Here is an 18,187-nt window from a genome sequence, read left to right on the forward strand (position 1 = left end):
GTTACCAATAATTTGCTAGTAGTAGGCTCATTCACGTAGGCTACAATTGAAGAAGGTAATTAAGCACGACAGGTTGATGGTGTACTTCAGCATATTAAATAGGGAATAAACTGAGCTGTTGTCCATACTGCAATTGGATGACATTTTTTCTTTATTTATGTGTCATTGTATGGAGGCTTTGGAGTAAAGTTTTACTTAATAATATGTTTTAATTCCAGTTTGGCCACATATGAATAACTGACATGTTGCATTCCCTTCTCCATCTAAACCAAAAATCCAAGTTAAGAGAATAGGACTAAAATCAAATCAAACCTTATTTAAAGTGTGTTGGATTTGATTTAGTCCTATTCTTTAAATACGATTTTTGGTTGGGATGGAGATGTGAATCCAGCATATCAATTATTAATTTGTAGACAAACTGGAATGGAAGCCAGTCTCAGTGAGTGGCACAGATGATGGAACTATACAAGCAGAAGATAAATCTCCTTTCAAATGTTGATATTTGGTTGCGTTGACAGGCAAACACAATTCAATATCCTTTTGAAACTAATTGTTGGATTCACATCTCCAAAAATAAGTTAAAAATGGGATCAAGCCAGTGCCTCTGATGGAACTATCCAAGCACTACATACAGATGATGTCTGAAGTTTACATTCACTTAGGTTGGAGTCATTAAAACTCGTTTTTCAACCACTCCACAAATTTCTTGTTAACAAACTATAGTTTTGGCAAGTCGGTTAGGACATCTACTTTGTGCATGACACAAGTCATTTTTCCAACAATTGTTTACAGGCAGATTATTTCACTTATAATTCACTGGATCACAATTCCAGTGGGTCAGAAGTTTACATACACTAAGTTGACTGTGCCTTTGAACAGCTTAGAAAATTCCAGAAAATTATGTCATGGCTATAGAAGCTTCTGGTAGGCTAATTGACATAATTTGAGTCAATTGGAGGTGTACCTGTGGATGTATTGCAAGGCCTACCTTCAAACTCAGTAGCTCTTTGCTTGACATCATGGGAAAATCAAAAGAAATCAGCCAAGACCTCAGAAAAAAAATTGTAGACCTCCACAAGTCTGGTTCATCATTAGGAGCAATTTTCCAAACGCCTGAAGGTACCACGTTCATCTGTACAAACAATAGTACGCAAGTATAAACACCATGGGATCACGCAGCCGTCATACCGCTCAGGAAGAGACGCGTTCTGTCTCCTAGAGATGAACGTACTTTGGTGCGAAAAGTGCAAATCAATCCCAGAATCACAGCAAAGGACCTTGTGAGGATGCTGGAGGAAACGGGTACAAAAGTATCTATATCCACAGTAAAACGAGTCCTATATCGACATAACCTGAAAGGCCGCTCAGCAAGGAAGAAGCCACTGCTCCAGAACCCCCATAAAAAAGCTAGACTACGGTTTGCAACTGCACATGGGGACAAAGATCGTACTTTTTGGAGAAATGTCCTCTGGTCTGATGAAACAAAAATAGAACTGTTTGGCCATAATGACCATCGTTATGTTTGGAGGAAAAAGGGGGAGGCTTTCAAGCCAAAGAACACTATCCAACCATGAAGCACGGGGGTGGCAGCATCATGTTGTAGGGGTGCTTTGCTGCAGGAGGGACTGGTGCACTTCACAAAATAGATGGCATCATGAGGTAGGAAAATTATGTGGATATATTGAAGCAACATCTCAAGTCATCAGTCAGGAAGTTAAAGCTTGGTTGTAAGTGGGTCTTCCAAATGGACAATGACCCCAAGCATACTTCCAAAGTTGTGGCAAAATGGCTTAAGGACAACAAAGTCAAGGTATTGGAGTGGCCATCACAAATCCCTGACCTCAATCCTATAGAAGATTTGTGGGCAGAACTGAAAAAGCATGTGCGAGCAAGGAGGCCTACAAACCTGACTCAGTTACACCAGCTCTGTCAGGAGGAATGGGCCAAAATTCACCCAACTTATTGTGGGAAGCTTGTGGAAGGCTACCTGAAACGTTTGACCCAAGTTAAACAATTTAAAGGCAATGCTACCAAATAGTAATTGAGTGTATGTAAACTTCTGACCCACTGGTAATGTGATGAAAGAAATAAAGCTGAAATTAATCATTCTCTCTACTATTATTCTGACATTTCACATTCTTAAAATAAAGTGGTGATCCTAAGACAGGGAATTTTTACTAGGATTAAATGTTAGGAATTGTGAAACTGAGTTTAAATGTATTTGGCTAAGGTGTATGTTAACTTCCGACTTCAACTGTACATATCCTTTAAATTATGTTGTCAACCAAACACAATTCAATATTACTTTTATTAATACAGTGAATGGCCTAAAGTTAAGGCTATTTACAAACTAATGTAACATTCAACCTCAAAAGGAGTAACTCACCCATGGCCACATTTTGAGGTTACTGTAACTATAAACATATTCTTATATAATCATATAAAGCATGCATATTCAAGATAGCATGCATAGGTCATCTTAGGTCTGTGGAGATCTTCACAATTGCTTGAATAATCCGTGCGGAAATCTTGAACGGCATTCATCACTTGTGCCATACACTTTTAATGTAATCTCAACTGCAATCCAGGTCATATGGTTGTGCTATTAGGTGAAGCACAGTGATGCCACAATCTGTTGTATAAATATACAAAATATCTGACATTGTGTTCCCATTTGAACTTTGCTGTGCTTTTAAATGGTTGAAAGTGCAGTGATAGACATTTGTCTAATTTTTGGTTTAGTTGTTATCCATTGTTTTTCCATTGGAATTTGGTTGTACTTTTAGATTGTTGAAAGCATAGTAATGTATTGGAAATTCAACTAACTTTTGCCTTTTTTTTTTGTTGGTGAATATTGGTTGTAATCTCATTGATCAACGTCTCAACCAAATATTAACTAATTTTCCATGTTGAAATTATGTGGTGTGCCCAGTGGGCTATTTGTACCAAATTGCTGGTGAGAGCATACAAATAAGGAATGGTATTCACAGGAATAGTGACATCAAATATATTCCCTCAAAGTTGTGATATGTCAGATTTTCATCTGTTTATGGTGTAATAGATGGCCACCCATTAATCAACATGATGTGAAAATGGAAAAGTCACAATCAATAATTAATCATATAAACCACCAAAAGAAAGATTGATAGCACAGGGCTAATCTCTCTTTAGGGTGGCAGCTAGCCTAGCGGTTAAAAGTGTTGGGCCAGTAATCAAAAAGTCGCTGGTTCAAATCCCCACACATACTAAGTGAAAAATCTGTCTGTGCCCTTGAGCAAGGCACTTAACTCTAATTGCTCCTGTAAGACGTTCTGGATAAGAGTGTCTGCTAAGTGACTAAAATGTGAATCAACTGCTCAAAACCCTTTTATAAGCACCTGGATAAAACGTACTGGGGCTGAGCACTGATTGGTGAACAGCAGAATATCAAGAGGTTCAATCACCAGAAGACAACACACTTAATGGAAAACTAATCTGGATATTGATTGTATATATAAACATAAACTATAAACACAGTGGCTCATTTCACACTATTGTTGCTGACAGCTCACTGTACAATAACTTTACTTTGTTTATTGTTCAAAGTGAAGGGCATTTAAAGCTGCTCAGTAACAGCAAGATCAAAGTTCTTGAAGCTATAGATATGGGTTGAGTAATCAACCCATTCTTTAAAAGGATTACAGAGATTAAACGATAGGAAGACTGTAAAGAAAGAGAGAGAGGCAGACTTTGGACCCACTTTGCTCACTCCTCTCCTGGGTGTACTAGTCCCAGACCTCACCCTCACATCTGCCTGCACTGCCTAGCTCTCGGCTCTCTCCAGTTCCTCACCATGAAGATCCAATTTGCCCCTACTGACTTGCCCCTAACCAGGAGACTGCAGATGGCCTCAGTGCTGCAGTGGGTCTTTTCCTTTCTGGGCCTGGGTGAGTGTCTGTGTCTCTGCTCTGTTTGTCCTGGCCTGTCTATGTGTGTTTGTGTGCTGTGCAACTGTGTTAGTTAGTGTTTCTTCACCATTGCATAACAAGTGGGGAGGCTTGTGTCCAGTTTTGTTTATTTAAAGGGTTGCTCGGTGTGGAGAAGCTGAAATCGAATTCTATGAGAGTTGCTAGGCAGGCTCATTGCTGGCTGACTTCCATGAGCCCATTGAGTTGTGCCTAAAACCGATCAAAGAAAGTGCATGCAGAAGACATTGCCTTAAGTTACTCTTTACTAACTTTTACATAACATGTGTTGGACAGTGGAGACAACTCCATGGTCTTCCGTGCATGATATCATGCCATTGTGTGTTACAATAGATTTGTCCATTAGGCCTTCCACACTTTTATTCTCCCATAGAGAGATTGGATACATCAGTGGATACATCAGTGGTACCTAGTGGACAAGAGGGAACTCCCTGCCTGGTATTGGTTTTTCATGACCAAGAAAGTTTTTGTCCCAGTTATTGGTTAATCTGTTCAAGTCACGTGGTCAAACTCATGGCTTGAGTTGTAGTACAATTCTTGGTTTGCTTAGGTCTCTCTCTCTCTACCCCTCCCTAGCTTTTTCTCTGATCCATGTCCCTCTCTATCCCTGTCCCTCTGCTGCTCAGTGCGTCAGCAGGTTAAGTTGTAACCTAATAGTGCAGTGCCCTTCACCTCATAAAGCTGCTCTATCAATCTCAAGTCACCCCAAGTTATAGACTTCCACTGTTTTTCTCATATAAACAACCAAATCACATAGAAAACTAAATACACGTATTCCATTTCTGTGAAATAGATTTTTAACACTAATATTCCCAGTTGACTAATGTTTATCTGTGTGTGTCTGTCTGTCTGGCTGTCTGTATTGGTCGTCTTACTCCAGCGCCATGCTGCATCATGATGTTCTTTGTGTTGATGTTCACGCGGTTCTGGCTGATCAGCGTGCTGTATGCCTGTTGGTTTTTCATCGACTGGGAAACGCCGTCTAAGGGGGGCCGCAGGTTCCACTTCCTGTGCCACCTACGTGTCTGGGACTACATGAGGGACTACTTCCCTGTCAAGGTGGGATGACTTCACTGAATTTACAGATTTTACTGATTTTACTGTGAGCTGCTGATGACAGTACTTAGTCAGAACTGTAGTGTAGAGTTGTCATTTTTTAATGTTCAGTTGAGAATACATGTTTCATATAAATACAGACAATTCTCAAACATTCTCTGTGGGAGTGCATATACTATGGAGATGTAAAGTCCTTTATTCAATTTATTGGTTAGAGGTCAGGCAGTATCTCCAACATCTCTTGCTACCAGTAAACTCCATCATCCTCATCTCAAATCCCCCCTGTGTTATTTGGACTGGAGGCTAGAGCCCTCTGCAGCGGATGAGTCCAGCGATCTGGCAGTGGCTCCTCAGCCCTTATCTCTATACAGGAGCAGGCAGGGCCCAGCCAGACAGCACAACTGATAATGCCAATTATAGAATGAGGTCTCTCATTGTGTGGATGTATGTATGCTCCCTCCGCATGATGGCCACATCCTCCTGCTCCCCATTCTGATCCCACTGTAATTGGCTCATTTGCTGTCAGATCTCATTCTTTGTCAGGTCTCAGCTTAGGAGTGATGCCAGAAAAATACATATGAGTGTTTGTCTGTATTATTTGGGGGGCTCATCAATAAAAGAGCAGGGCCCAGGTCAGTGCATATTTTTTGACATGAGGGAGGGATGGGCCCTTCCACAGCTGTTGCTGGTTGATGTCCCCATCTAGTGGTAGAATATGGATTGTGCATAGAGAGACAAGTTGAGCTGAGAGATGTAAATTGGAATTTATTTGATCATCAATGGTCTTATCCTAAGAACTGTCTCTGCTGAGATGGGTCCACGCTCTTGCCCTTGATCAGAATTTGCACTTTGTTCTGTACTGATAAGCACTGATAACAAAATGGCTCAGCAGTGTATTTCTCCTTCCAGTTACAATGCAGAACTTTGTTATCTACTATAAACTATTTCAAAGTTTCAATCGGGTCACATGAGTAATTATAAATTATTTGTCATTGTTAAATCCATGATTGTTGTTCTGACATAAATAAAAATGGAGCCAACAGTTCTCCCGTGCATCTAGCTCTTAGAAAACTTTGCAGTAATTAATGTTTTTGTGTTATTTCGTTAGCGCTATAAACACAAGCATTTCGCTACTCCCTCAATAACATCTGCTAAACACGTGAATGTGACAAATTTGAATTGATATAGACCTATTTTTTTGCTTGAAGTGAGTGATAGTCTCTTTTTATAAAAGCTTCTATTGGTCATTGTAATCAAAGATACAATTGGTATTTTCAGATGACCTAGAAATCAGCCTCAGATAAATGTAGTGTTTATCTTATTTAGAGATGCTTTTAAACCTCCAAGGACAGTCTAAGTGGGACATACCAATGTAAACCTTCATTGTAAACATGTAACAAAGCATGCTCATCAAATCGTTTATTTTTATGTCAATATCCCATTATCGTTTCTATTAGTTATTATAGTTATCTGCTTTTACTGTAACATGAAATGGTACAGCAAATGGAATACTAGCTAAGTTCTTCAAAAAAAGTTATTACAGGAAAAACAGTGATACTAGGCCGAGAGACTTGCTATGAATTATACTGTATCTGTTGTTATCAGTGAGTCTGATATCTTTCTTGATAGGATGCTTATCTCTTGTACTGTTGTACTTAGCACAGTGTCGTTACCACCTTTCCAGTGTGTCCAGTGTTTTCCCAAGGTAAAGGCCCCACCTCAAGACTCTGCTTCTTTTAAACGGGACAAATGGCGCTGATTGTTCCATACTGTATTCTGACAACAGAAAAATAACATCCAGAAATTTCAAAACAAACTAATTAGGGAACAGTCAACACATTTTATTTTAAGTGTGTAAAGTGTATTGAGTACCCACATGAAAAAATACTATTGTATACTATGGTATTAATACTATAGTATTCACTGTAGTGTTATTGCTGTCTTCACTGTAACATTCAGTGTAGTGGTTTTGGAGACTATATTGTAGTATTTTCTGTTAACTTCTGTATAAATACTGTAGTAAAAGAAAATAGTATATACTATGGTAATTAATGTAGTGTTTTAGCAGATTTTAGTATACTGTAGTATTTACTGTAGTGTTTTTGCAGACTGTAGAATGTTTTGCAGACGGTAGAGTGTTTTTGCAGATATAACTGTAGTATTTGCTACAGTGTTTTTGTTTTATTATCTTTGACATAGCCTCCACTTCTTTCTCCTTACTGGAGAAATACTGAAAGAGCACATTTTTTACTTCACTTGTAGGTATGTAGGACTGCAGTTTGAACGGCTAGTTCAGGGCTTCTGTTCTTTCCTATAACTAGTACGGAACACAATATATGGTCTATACTTGGCATGTAGGTTTCTCACTTACTGTATGAGTGGCACAAATTGCGATATGGGGGTGGGGAATGAGAGGGGCTATGCAAATTAAATACTGTAGTATTTGCTATAGTTAAAGTGTAGTGTTTTTGCAGACTGTAGTATTTACTAGTGTTTTTTTGCAGATAATACTGTAGTATTTACTATAGTATTCTGCAATATACTACAGCATTCTATAATAAGTACTACACATGATCGAAGGAGACTACAGTGTGTAGTATAGTATACTACAGTTTATTACATTCTATAGTAAGTACTGTGGTATTCTATACATTTGGTTATTGAGTCTACAGACAGATTTCTATTAAGGCAAATATGTTGGAACAATGTTATCGATTTTCAAAGTTATCAATGTTGGAGATGATAATCAAATTTTATTGGTCACATACACATGGTTAGCAGATGTTAATGCGAGTGTAGCGAGATGCTGGTACAGCCTTCCCTGTGGCTCAGTTGGTAGAGCATGGTGTTTGTAACACCAGCATGGTGTATGCAACGCCAGGGCTGTGGGTTCGATTTCCATTTGGGGCCAGTACAAAAAAAACATGCATGAAATGTATGCATTTGCTACTATAAGTCACTCTGGATAAGAGTGTCTGCTAAATGACTAAAATGTACTTAGGAGTAACCCAACTTTTAAAAAAATATCACAGAAATTAGGCAGTCCTCATTGCCTAGATCTTTCCCTATATTGTACATGGTACAATGATGGGATGATTTCAGACCTTTGTACACAGTAGTTACAGAATGCTGTAAACAATAGGATTGCTATATTTTTCATTTATCTTCTAATGAAAACAATGTGTTAATATTCTGTGAAGAAAGCACTTGACAGTGAATTTTGTATTCACTCATGACATTTGAATTTAGTTTTGCAAAAGGCGCCGTTAGATATGCAACTCGGGTACAAAGGCAAGAAAATGATCAGAAGTTCTGTAAATGTATTTGAGCATTTGATCATTGCTGTTTTGCTAGAGACGTTTTAACACAGATCCAAAAAATGGTTGTACAAAATTTCCCATACGGTCTGCCCGGCGAAGGAAAGGCTCCCTGTGAGAAACAGTGACACTTTCTGAATTACCTGAAATGATCAATCCCAACCCAAGCTGTACTGTGCAAGTAGGCACATTGCATATCATTTTTCAGGTTTTCACTCTTAGTCACACTTTTTAATAGAAAAACAACATTAGATGTTCTAAGTCCATAACAATGTTTAAACCACATCCGGAGACCACTTTTGTGGTCTGGGGAAAATGTAGGAACTGTAGAGTGTAGTTACCCTTTAATTCAAGTGTGGTGTTTTATAAAATTGAGTTTGCAAAACAAATGTTCACTGGATTGATGCAAATAATCATGATATCATTCTGCCAGGTAGGCATAGGCTAGTTTGTAGCTAGTTAACATTTAATTGAGAAGGTTATTGGGAAAGCCTTTCCATCTACCAGAAGACGGCTAGGATTGCTATATTTTTCTTGTTCTTAAATTGTTTGAAACCTGGACTTTTTTCTTTTATATTATGAGGCATGTCTTAACTTGCTTCATAGTAGCCTATAGAGGAGGCAATTTGTCACGCCCTGACCTTAGAGCCTTTTTATTCTCTATTTTGGTTAGGTCAGGGTGTGACTAGGGTGGGTACTCTAGTTTTTTGTATTTCTATGTTGGCCTGGTATGGTTCCCAATCAGAGGCAGCTGTCTAACGTTGTCTCTGATTGGGGATCATATTTAGGCAGCCTTTTCCCACCTGTTGTTTGTGGGATCTTGATTTTGTATTGTAGCTTTTAGCCCAACAAAGCTGTGCGTTTCATTGGTTACTCTTTATTGTTTTGTTGCCAGTTATCATAAATAAAACATGATTAACCTACCCCACGCTGCATCTTGGTCCGACCATCCTTCCAACAACGATCGTTACACAATTATTTTATAAAGACTTCCTCGGGTGGTTTCTATTGGTTTTCTGTCAACTTTCTTTCATGGTCTAGCAGCCAAAGGCATTATCCTAATCATATTAGCAACCCATGATAGTTGTTGCATCTTTAGATCTTCCCTCTTTCTAAATTTCCATCTCTGTTCATGAAACCGTTTGCATGTGTGGTGCACATTTTAGAATGGTGTTTCCCCACAAATTACTTTTTGGAACATTTGCATGTAGGCCTACCACCGTGTGCACATTGCTGCGCCTAAAATGTAAAGAAATGTATAGTTTATCAACATTTTAAGCTAAACATTCTGATCTGTTCAATCAACCTTAATAATTTATTATGGCGTATACCTCCACTACACTACTTTGATATGCATCATGGGGATTAAGAAGTGAGTATACGCAATGCACACAGAAAAAAATAAGTGGGTTTATGACATAAACCTGCGTATACCCTCCACTACACCACTGAGAAAAACTGTATTAGAGAGAGTAATGTCTCCCTCAAGCAAAACAATTGGTTCTGAATGCCACATGGTGAATTTACACAGATCGATTCCCCACGGGAATTTACTGGGAACGAGCATCATCATCGTTAGTTCATATGGACTTTCCTTCATTTCTCAAGGAAAGATACAGTACATTAAACACAACCAGATACCAAGTACCAAACAAAGATGACTTCTTCAAACCTGGAATGTAATTTCCCCTGTATTATCCCCTAAGTGCCAACTGAGCATCTGACTTCATGCATTATTAAGGCTGGAATAAAGAGCAAATGTTAGTCTGAACAGAGCAGTGTCCTTCAGAGGGTGTCATAGGTTTCACTGAGGTCTGGTTCTCCACTACCATCCCTAATGACAGCGTCATTTCCTCCGCCTGCACCCTGACATGCAAACTGAAAACATGTGACTGTAGTTTATAGACACTGACTCCTCTCATCACTTTGAATTTGGAGAATGTATACACTTTTTGTCATGTTTGAACCCAACTCCAAGCCAAAATCCAACAACATGCCTAAAACCTCTGCTGAGTTCAAATGGTAGTTAAATATAATGTAGGTTACTGTATATCAAGCATGAGTGGGAGATTATGTGAAAAATGGGTTCACCGTATCAGCGGGCATAGGAGTGGACACCCATTTTGTTTGTAAACATGGAGGAACTGGAGCTAATAAAAATAGAGGGTGTCTCTAGTACAGACCAAAATCATTTGTGGTCATTAAATAATTGGCCAGTGTTCTCTCTATGGCAACCCATGACTAGAGCTCCATTCTCACTCATACGATATCTTTGTTGGCCAATAAGCCAAGCTCTGATAAAGCTTAATTCCCCAATATACATTCAGTACACTCCCAAACATGCATTCCCCACGCTGAGATATTGGGGTCAGCCATATACCTCCAGACATCCGAGGACTGCATGGCCCCAGACAACAGAATCAGAAATATTATTGGCATATTTAGTCTTAGAGCTTGACTAATTCTGTAATCTGTTTTTGGAAACAGAAAAATCTCATGATTAGACAGAGGACTACAGACAAACAAGAGAAGGAACGAGAGAAGGTCAAATGGCTTATTAACAATTGGTGGTTCGTCCTTGTATGAATCATCTCAATCCATGAAGTCAATGCATCCCACCCAAAGCCTGCTTAGTGTTTACTATGACTACCCTCATTTTGCTAGTGAGAGGTTAGCGTAGCCCTATAACTAATAGGTGGGGATTTGATTATTGGAGCTCATTGTCCTTGAACTGCTAATCTCAAACACTGAGGTCGATACAAAAAGTGTTTTTAGCAGCTTTGGTTTGACGTGTATAGGCATAACATTCCCGGCACATGGCTAGCTAACAAGAAACTTTGCCCCCATCCAGTGACCTGTGACCATCCTATCAAGGGAGACAACAGGCATGATCCTTCCTCCTGTTTATCTCCTATCTGCCCGTGCAAAGAGACAGGCAACACTGGTTGATACTGGTTAGAGGCAGGATAGTCTCTACTCACAGCCCCTGTGGAGGCAGGAGAACAACAACTAGAACTCACACAGGTGACATGTGATGAAGATACACATGACATGAAGATATAGGCCAAATACCTGGAAGTCAATTCAAAGGCTTCCTAGAGAGTATGGCATTCAATATATCTTTGAAACGTTTCAGAAAATCTCTCACAAAGATTCAGATTTAGAAATGAATGTGATGCACCCTGTTTACTGTTTAGTACATAACTACATAACTATTATGACTATTGAATTCACAAGTGAATCCCCTGTGTGTTGCAGCTGGTGAAGACAGCAGACTTGGACCCCGGGAAGAACTACATCCTTGGTTTCCATCCCCATGGGGTGCTGGTGGCTGGAGCCTTCATTAACTTCTGTACGTACGCTACAGGTTTCAGGAAGCTGTTCCCTGGCCTTGACAGCTTCCTGCTGATGCTACCTCTCTGGTTCAGAGCCCCCTTCTTCAGAGACTACATCATGATGGCAGGTAAGTGGGGTTGGGGTTAGGTCAAGGCCGGGTTACTGTGAAACACTTTGACATACAGTATACAAAACATTAAGAACTCTTCCATGACATAGACCTACCAGGTGAATCCAGGTGAAAAGCTATCCCTTATTGATGTCACTTGTTAAATCCACTTGAATCAGTGTATATGAAGGGGAGGAGACCAGTTAAAGAAGGATTTTTAAGCCTTTAGACAATTGAGACATGGATTTGTATGTGTGCCATTCAGAGGGTGTTCCGAATGTTTGGTATACTCAAAGTATGTTGCTGTAAAGACGAGGGTAATACAAATAGATTGGATTCACTAGTTGATTGATTGATTGATTGATTGGGGACAACCAGCATGATGCAAATTAACATCTATGAGTTTGATCATCGTTTGACAGTGAAGAATAATGTACCAAACGTTGCCCCCACTGTTATGACCTGTGTGTCTAATGTATTTCCCAGGTCTGATTCCCTCGGACAAGGAGAGTGCCAGCTATCTGTTATGTCGACAGGGAGGTGGGAATGCCGTTGTTATAGCAGTGGGAGGAGCCCCCGAGGCCCTGGATGCACGCCCTGGCGCTTTCACCATTCTCTTGGCCAATAAGAAAGGTTTCGTCAAACTGGCAATGGAACATGGGTAAGACCAGTGCCAGAGGGGGAGGAGGACATTTTATTATCTTTGTCTCTGATGAAATCTTATAACTACTCTCAGGGTTGCACAAGTGACTTCAATTGTATCAATCACTTCATCATAGTTTGATATGAATATGTACAGTGTGTACTTGTGGGCAGCTTCCTGAAATAATGACTTGTGTAAGCCCTTTGGGAATTTCTATTGGGTGCGTACAAGCACTGTATGACATGCAGAGGGACAAGTCAAGTGACACCAGTGTTACACAATTCAGTTTTCCCCTGACTTTGCTGGTTATACAACAAGTCCAGCTACAGTAGCTCACAACTTATTTTGTGGGATACACAAAGCTTGCTCAAATCACGTGTTTTACATGACTGCTTATGAATATCATCAATAGTAGAATAGTTTAGGAATAACTTCAACACCTAGTAGTGAAATGGAAACTGCATGGGTCTGCGTTCTACAAATATACTATACCTTACAAACTCATAGAGATGACCGTAACAAAACTGAAAGCCAAACTCCTGTCTCAACTCACCTCACCTCTCTTCTACCACTCTCCGCTCCCCTCCTCATCTCCTCTCCTCCACCCATTCCCTCCATAGTGCCCATCTGGTGCCAGTCTTCTCGTTTGGAGAGAACGAGTTGTTTGACCAGGTGGAGAACCCTCGAGGCACCTGTCTCCGCTGGATTCAGGACAAGCTGCAGAGCATCATGGGTATCTCTCTGCCCCTCTTCCATGCGCGGGGCGTCTTCCAGTACAGCTTTGGTATCATGCCCTACAGGAAGCCCATCAACACTGTGGGTGAGTCACTGTCTGATCTTCACTGTCACTCTAAATTACTGCCTAGGACAATGTTCCAATTTCATAGTTAAGTAGACCAGATAACTCTAAGCAAGGTTTTAGAAATGTTGGGCCTTGCCAGTTGAAGCCAGAGGGGTTATCAGTAGCTGTCCACTATATCTACCCAATTTATTTATCCTTTTCTCTAGCTTAAAGGCACTATGTTGCAAAGGCAATTGTTGTTTTTGGCAGTAAACTAGCTGGCAGAGTGGGACACATTTGCCCATTGGATATATTTGACTTTCTAGGTAGTTTGATTGTGTCAGTTGGCTGCAACCTCTTAGCAACAGTGGCTGGCACTGTGTACGTCTATTTGGCAATCCCCACTTGAAAATGCCATCATATTATGTTAAACAAATAACTTCAATAAAAATCATATCCAAAAAGCAAATACATTTTTGCGCGTTATGCACTACTACAGTAACCTATATTTGAACGTGATGTCATCATGCATACCCTTTGACCTCTCCACAGTGGGTCGGCCAATCAGAGTGGAGAAGAATGAAAAGCCCACAGTGGAGGAGCTGGATGCCCTCCATCAGCTCTACACAGAAGAACTCAGCCAGTTGTTTGAGGAGCACAAGGGCAAGTACGGAGTGCCAGAGGACCAACACCTTAGCTTCGTCTGAGCAGAACTCACAACCGGGAGTGCGAGAGAGAGGGTAGAGGGAGAGGAAAGAGATGGGAGGAGAAGGAGAGGAAAGAGAGGGGAGAGGCTTCCAAACCACCTTTGGCATTGCACCACCAAATCTTCTCACTTGACTTCCCTCAAACAGATAAACCTTTACTGCCATAACCAACTGAAGGATCCAGACCAAACTACAAAAGCCAAGCAAAACCAATGAATTGATATGGACATTCTTAGCCAAGATAAAATCTTTCCCTTCATGCAAACCACTGTATTGAGTATGTGTCCATCCCACACTTGTTTACTTATTTCCCATCTTAAGAAAAATGTGATGTCTGCAGATATTTTACAAAATATAAAACAATCTGTGTTTTTTAAATATATAAAATGTACACTGTTTAAGTGCTCAATATGTCCAATTCTTTCAAATGGTAGCCTATATGCATATTCCATTCCTCAGGACAAGGTAACAGTGGGACACTGGGGACAAGTATAATTATCCGAGAGCCACATTTCTTCACTTATTCCCGAGACATCTGTCAAGAGGATTTGAAGTGACATCTGTCAGGGAGATTTGAGATTTGTGTAAGGGTTATATCCATGTAAAAGGACCCATGAGCACCAACATGTGCAGTTTATAGGAGGAGCATATCAAATTGTCAAATGAAAGCTAAGAGTCAATACTTATTTTTTTATTTTTCATTTTATTTCACCTTTATTTAACCAGGTAGGCTAGTTGAGAACAAGTTCTCATTTACAACTGCGACCTGGCCAAGATAAAGCAAAGCAGTTTGACACATACAACAACAGAGTTACACATGGAATATACAAACATACAGTCAATAATACAGTAGAAAAATGTGCAAATGAGGTAAGATAAGGGAGGTAAGGCAATAAATAGGCCATGGTGGTGAAGTAATTACAATATAGCATTTAAACACAAGTGATAGATGTGCAAAAGATGAATATGCAAGTAGAGATACTGGGGTGCAAAGGAGCAAGATAAATAAATACAGTATGGCGGATGAGGTAGTTGGATGGGCTATTTACAGATGGGCTATGTACAGGTGCAGTGATCTGTGAGCTGCTCTGACAGCTGGTGCTTAAAGTTAGTGAGGGAGATATGAGTCTCCAGCTTCAGTGATTTTTGCAATTCGTTCCAGTCATTGGCAGCAGAGAACTGGAAGGAAAGGCGGCCAAAGGAGGAATTGGCTTTGGGGGTGACCAGTGATATATACCTGCTGGAGCGCGTGCTATGGGTGGGTGCTGCTATGGTGACCAGTGAGCTGAGATAAGGCGGGTGCTTTACCTAGCAAAGACGTGTAGATGACCTGGAGCCAGTGGGTTTGGCGACGAGTATCAATCGAGGGCCTGCCAATTAGAGCGTACAGGTCACAGTGGTGGGAAGTATATGGGGCTTTGGTGACAAAACGGATGGCACTGTTATAGACTGCATCCAGTTTGTTGAGTATTGGAGTGTTGGAGGCTATTATGTAGGATGAGGATCGGTAGGATGGTCAGTTTTACGAGGTTATGTTTGGCAGCATGAGTGAAGGATGCTTTGTTACGAAATAGGAAGCCGAATCTAGATTTAATTTTGAATTGGAGATGCTTAATGTGAGTCTGGAAGGAGAGTTTACAGTCTAACCAGACACCTAGGTATTTGTAGTTGTCCACATATTCTAAGTCAGAACCGTCCAGAGTAGTGATGCTGGACGGGCGGGCAGGTGCGGGCAGCGATCGGTTGAATAGCATGCATTTAGTTTTACTTGCATTTAAGAGCAGTTGGAGGCCACAGAAGGAGAGTTGTATGGCATTGAAGCTCGTCTGGAGGTTAGTTAACAGTGTCCAAAGAAGGGCCAGAAATATACAGAATGGTGTCGTCTGCGTAGAGGTGGATCAGAGAATCACCAGCAGCAAGAGCAACATCATTGATGTATACAGAGAATAGAGTCAGCCCAAGAATTGAACCCTGTGGCACCCCCATAGAGACTGCCAGAGGTCCGGACAACAGGCCCTCCGATTTGACACACTGAACTCTGTCAGAGAAGTAGTTGGTGAACCAGGTGAGGCAGTCATTTGAGAAAACAAGGCTGTTGAGTCTGCCGATAAGAATGTTGTGATTGACAGAGTCGAAAGCCTTGGCCAGATCGATGAATACAGCTGCACAGTATTGTCTCTTATCGATGGTTGTTATATCATTTAGGACCTTGAGCATGGCTGAGGTGCACCCATGACGAGCTCTGAAACCAGATTGCATAGCGGAGAAGGTACGGTGGGATTCGAAATGGTCGGTAATCTGTTTGTTAACTTGGCTTTCGAAGACCTTAGAAAGGCAGGGTAGAATAGATATAGGTCTGTAGCAGTTTGTGTCTAGAGTGTCTCCCCCTTTGAAGAGGGGGATGACCGCGGCAGCTTTCCAATCTTTGGAAATCTCAGATGATACGAAAGAGAGGTTGAACAGGCTAGTAATAGGGGTTGCAACAATTTCGGCAGATAATTTTAGAAAGAGAGGGTCCAGATTGTCTAGCCAAGATGATTTGTAGGGGACCAGATTTGGCAGCTCTTTCAGAACATCAGCTATCTGGATTTGGGTGAAGGAGAAATGGGGGAGGCTTGGGCAAGTTGCTGTCGGGGGTGCAGGGCTGTTGACCGGGGTAGGGGTAGCCAGGTGGAAAGTATAGCCAGCCGTAGAAAAATGCTTATTGAAATTCTCAATTATAGTGGATTTATCGGTGGTGACATTGTTTCCTAGCCTCAGTGCAGTGGGCAGCTGGGAGGAGGTGCTCTTATTCTCCATGGACTTTACAGTGTCCCAGAATTTTTGGGAGTTTGTGCTACAGGATGCAAATTTCTGTTTGAAAAAGCTAGCCTTAGCTTTCCTAACTGCCTGTGTATATTGGTTCCTAACTTCCCTGAAAAGTTGCATATCACGGGGTCTATTCGATGCTAATGCAGTACGTCAGGTCTGGAGTAAACCAAGGGCTATATCTGTTCCTGGTCCTACATTTTTTGAATGGGGCTTGCTTATTTAAGATGGTGAGGAAGGCACTTTTAAAGAATAACCAGGCATTCTCTACTGACAGAATGAGGTCAATACCTTCCAGGATACCCGGGCCAGGTCGATTAGAAAGGCCTGCTCGCTGAAGTGTTTTAGGGAGCGTTTGACAGTGATGAGGGGTGGACGTTTGACCGCAGACCCATTATGGACACAGGCAATGAGGCAGTGATCGCTGAGATCTTGGTTGAAAACAGCGGAGATGTATTTGGAGGGCAAGTTAGTTAGGATGATATCTATGAGGGTGCCCGTGTTTACGTATTTGGGGTTGTACCTGGTAGGTTCATTGATAATTTGTGTGAGATTGAGGGCATCAAGCTTAGATTGTAGGATGGCCGGGGTGTTAAGCATGTCCCAGTTTAGGTCATCTAGCAGCACGAGCTCTGAAGATAGATGGGGGGGCAATCAATTCACATATGGTGTCCAGGGCACAGCAAGGGTGAGGTGGCAGAGGGTGGTCTATAGCAACCTCTACATCACCAGAGGAACAGAGGAGGAGTAGAATAAGGGTACGGCTAAAAGCTATAAGAACTGGTCGTCTAGTACGTTTGGAACCGAGAGTAAAAGGAGCAGGTTTCTGGGCGCGATAGAATAGATTCAAGGCATAATGTACAGACAAAGGTATGGTAGGATATGAATACAGTGGAGGTAAACCTAGGCATTGAGTGATGATGTGAGAGATATTGTCTCTAGAAACATAATTTAAACCAGGTGATGTCACCATGTGGGAGGTGGAACTAGAGGGTTAGCTAAGGCATATTAAGCAGGGCTAGAGGCTCTACAGTGAAATAAGACAATAATCCCTAACCAGAACAGCAATGGACAAGGCATATTGACATTTACTTGCACATCATCATATGCTCATTTATCACTCCAGTGTTAATCTGCTAAATTATAATTATTCGCTCCTATGGCCTATTAATTGCCTACCTCCTCCTGCCTTTTGCACACACTGTATATAGACTTTCTTTTTATCTACTGGGTCATTGACTTGTTTATTGTGTTATTGGCTTGTTTATTGTTTACTCCATGTGTAACTCTATGTTGTTGTCTGTGTCACACTGCTTTGCTTTATCTTGGCCAGGTCGCAGTTGTAAGTGAGAAAATGTTTCTCAACTTGCCTACCTGGTTAAATAAAGGTGAAATAATATGTTTTTTTAATTAGGGAGAGGAATGCGTAGCCGAGTGATTATAGGGGTCCAGTGAGTAGGCTGGC

The 18,187-nt window shown here is 40.9% G+C and overlaps 1 protein-coding gene across 1 annotated transcript; it reads left to right on the top strand.

The window, feature by feature from the left end:
* The first annotated feature begins 3,804 nt into the window (after positions 1 to 3,804).
* Positions 3,805 to 14,315, top strand: LOC115148892 (2-acylglycerol O-acyltransferase 2-A-like). The gene is made up of 6 exons (XM_029691188.1): positions 3,805 to 3,926; positions 4,846 to 5,024; positions 11,597 to 11,801; positions 12,270 to 12,444; positions 13,047 to 13,246; positions 13,760 to 14,315. The coding sequence occupies exons 1-6, from the start codon at positions 3,833 to 3,835 to the stop codon at positions 13,912 to 13,914; spliced, it is 1,008 nt and encodes a 335-aa protein (XP_029547048.1). The 5' UTR covers positions 3,805 to 3,832; the 3' UTR covers positions 13,915 to 14,315.
* The last annotated feature ends 3,872 nt before the right edge of the window (positions 14,316 to 18,187 follow it).

Source organism: Salmo trutta, chromosome 15, assembly GCF_901001165.1.
Source record: "Salmo trutta chromosome 15, fSalTru1.1, whole genome shotgun sequence".
NCBI lineage: Eukaryota > Metazoa > Chordata > Actinopteri > Salmoniformes > Salmonidae > Salmo > Salmo trutta.

Bases quoted from the DNA above. Each gene is read 5' to 3' on its own strand.
- LOC115148892 (XM_029691188.1), top strand. From the start codon at position 3,833: ATGAAGATCCAATTTGCCCCTACTGACTTGCCCCTAACCAGGAGACTG. The intron at 3,927-4,845 runs GTGAGTGTCTGT...GTCTTACTCCAG, and splicing joins CTTTTCCTTTCTGGGCCTGG to CGCCATGCTGCATCATGATG. The intron at 11,802-12,269 runs GTAAGTGGGGTT...TGTATTTCCCAG, and splicing joins AGACTACATCATGATGGCAG to GTCTGATTCCCTCGGACAAG.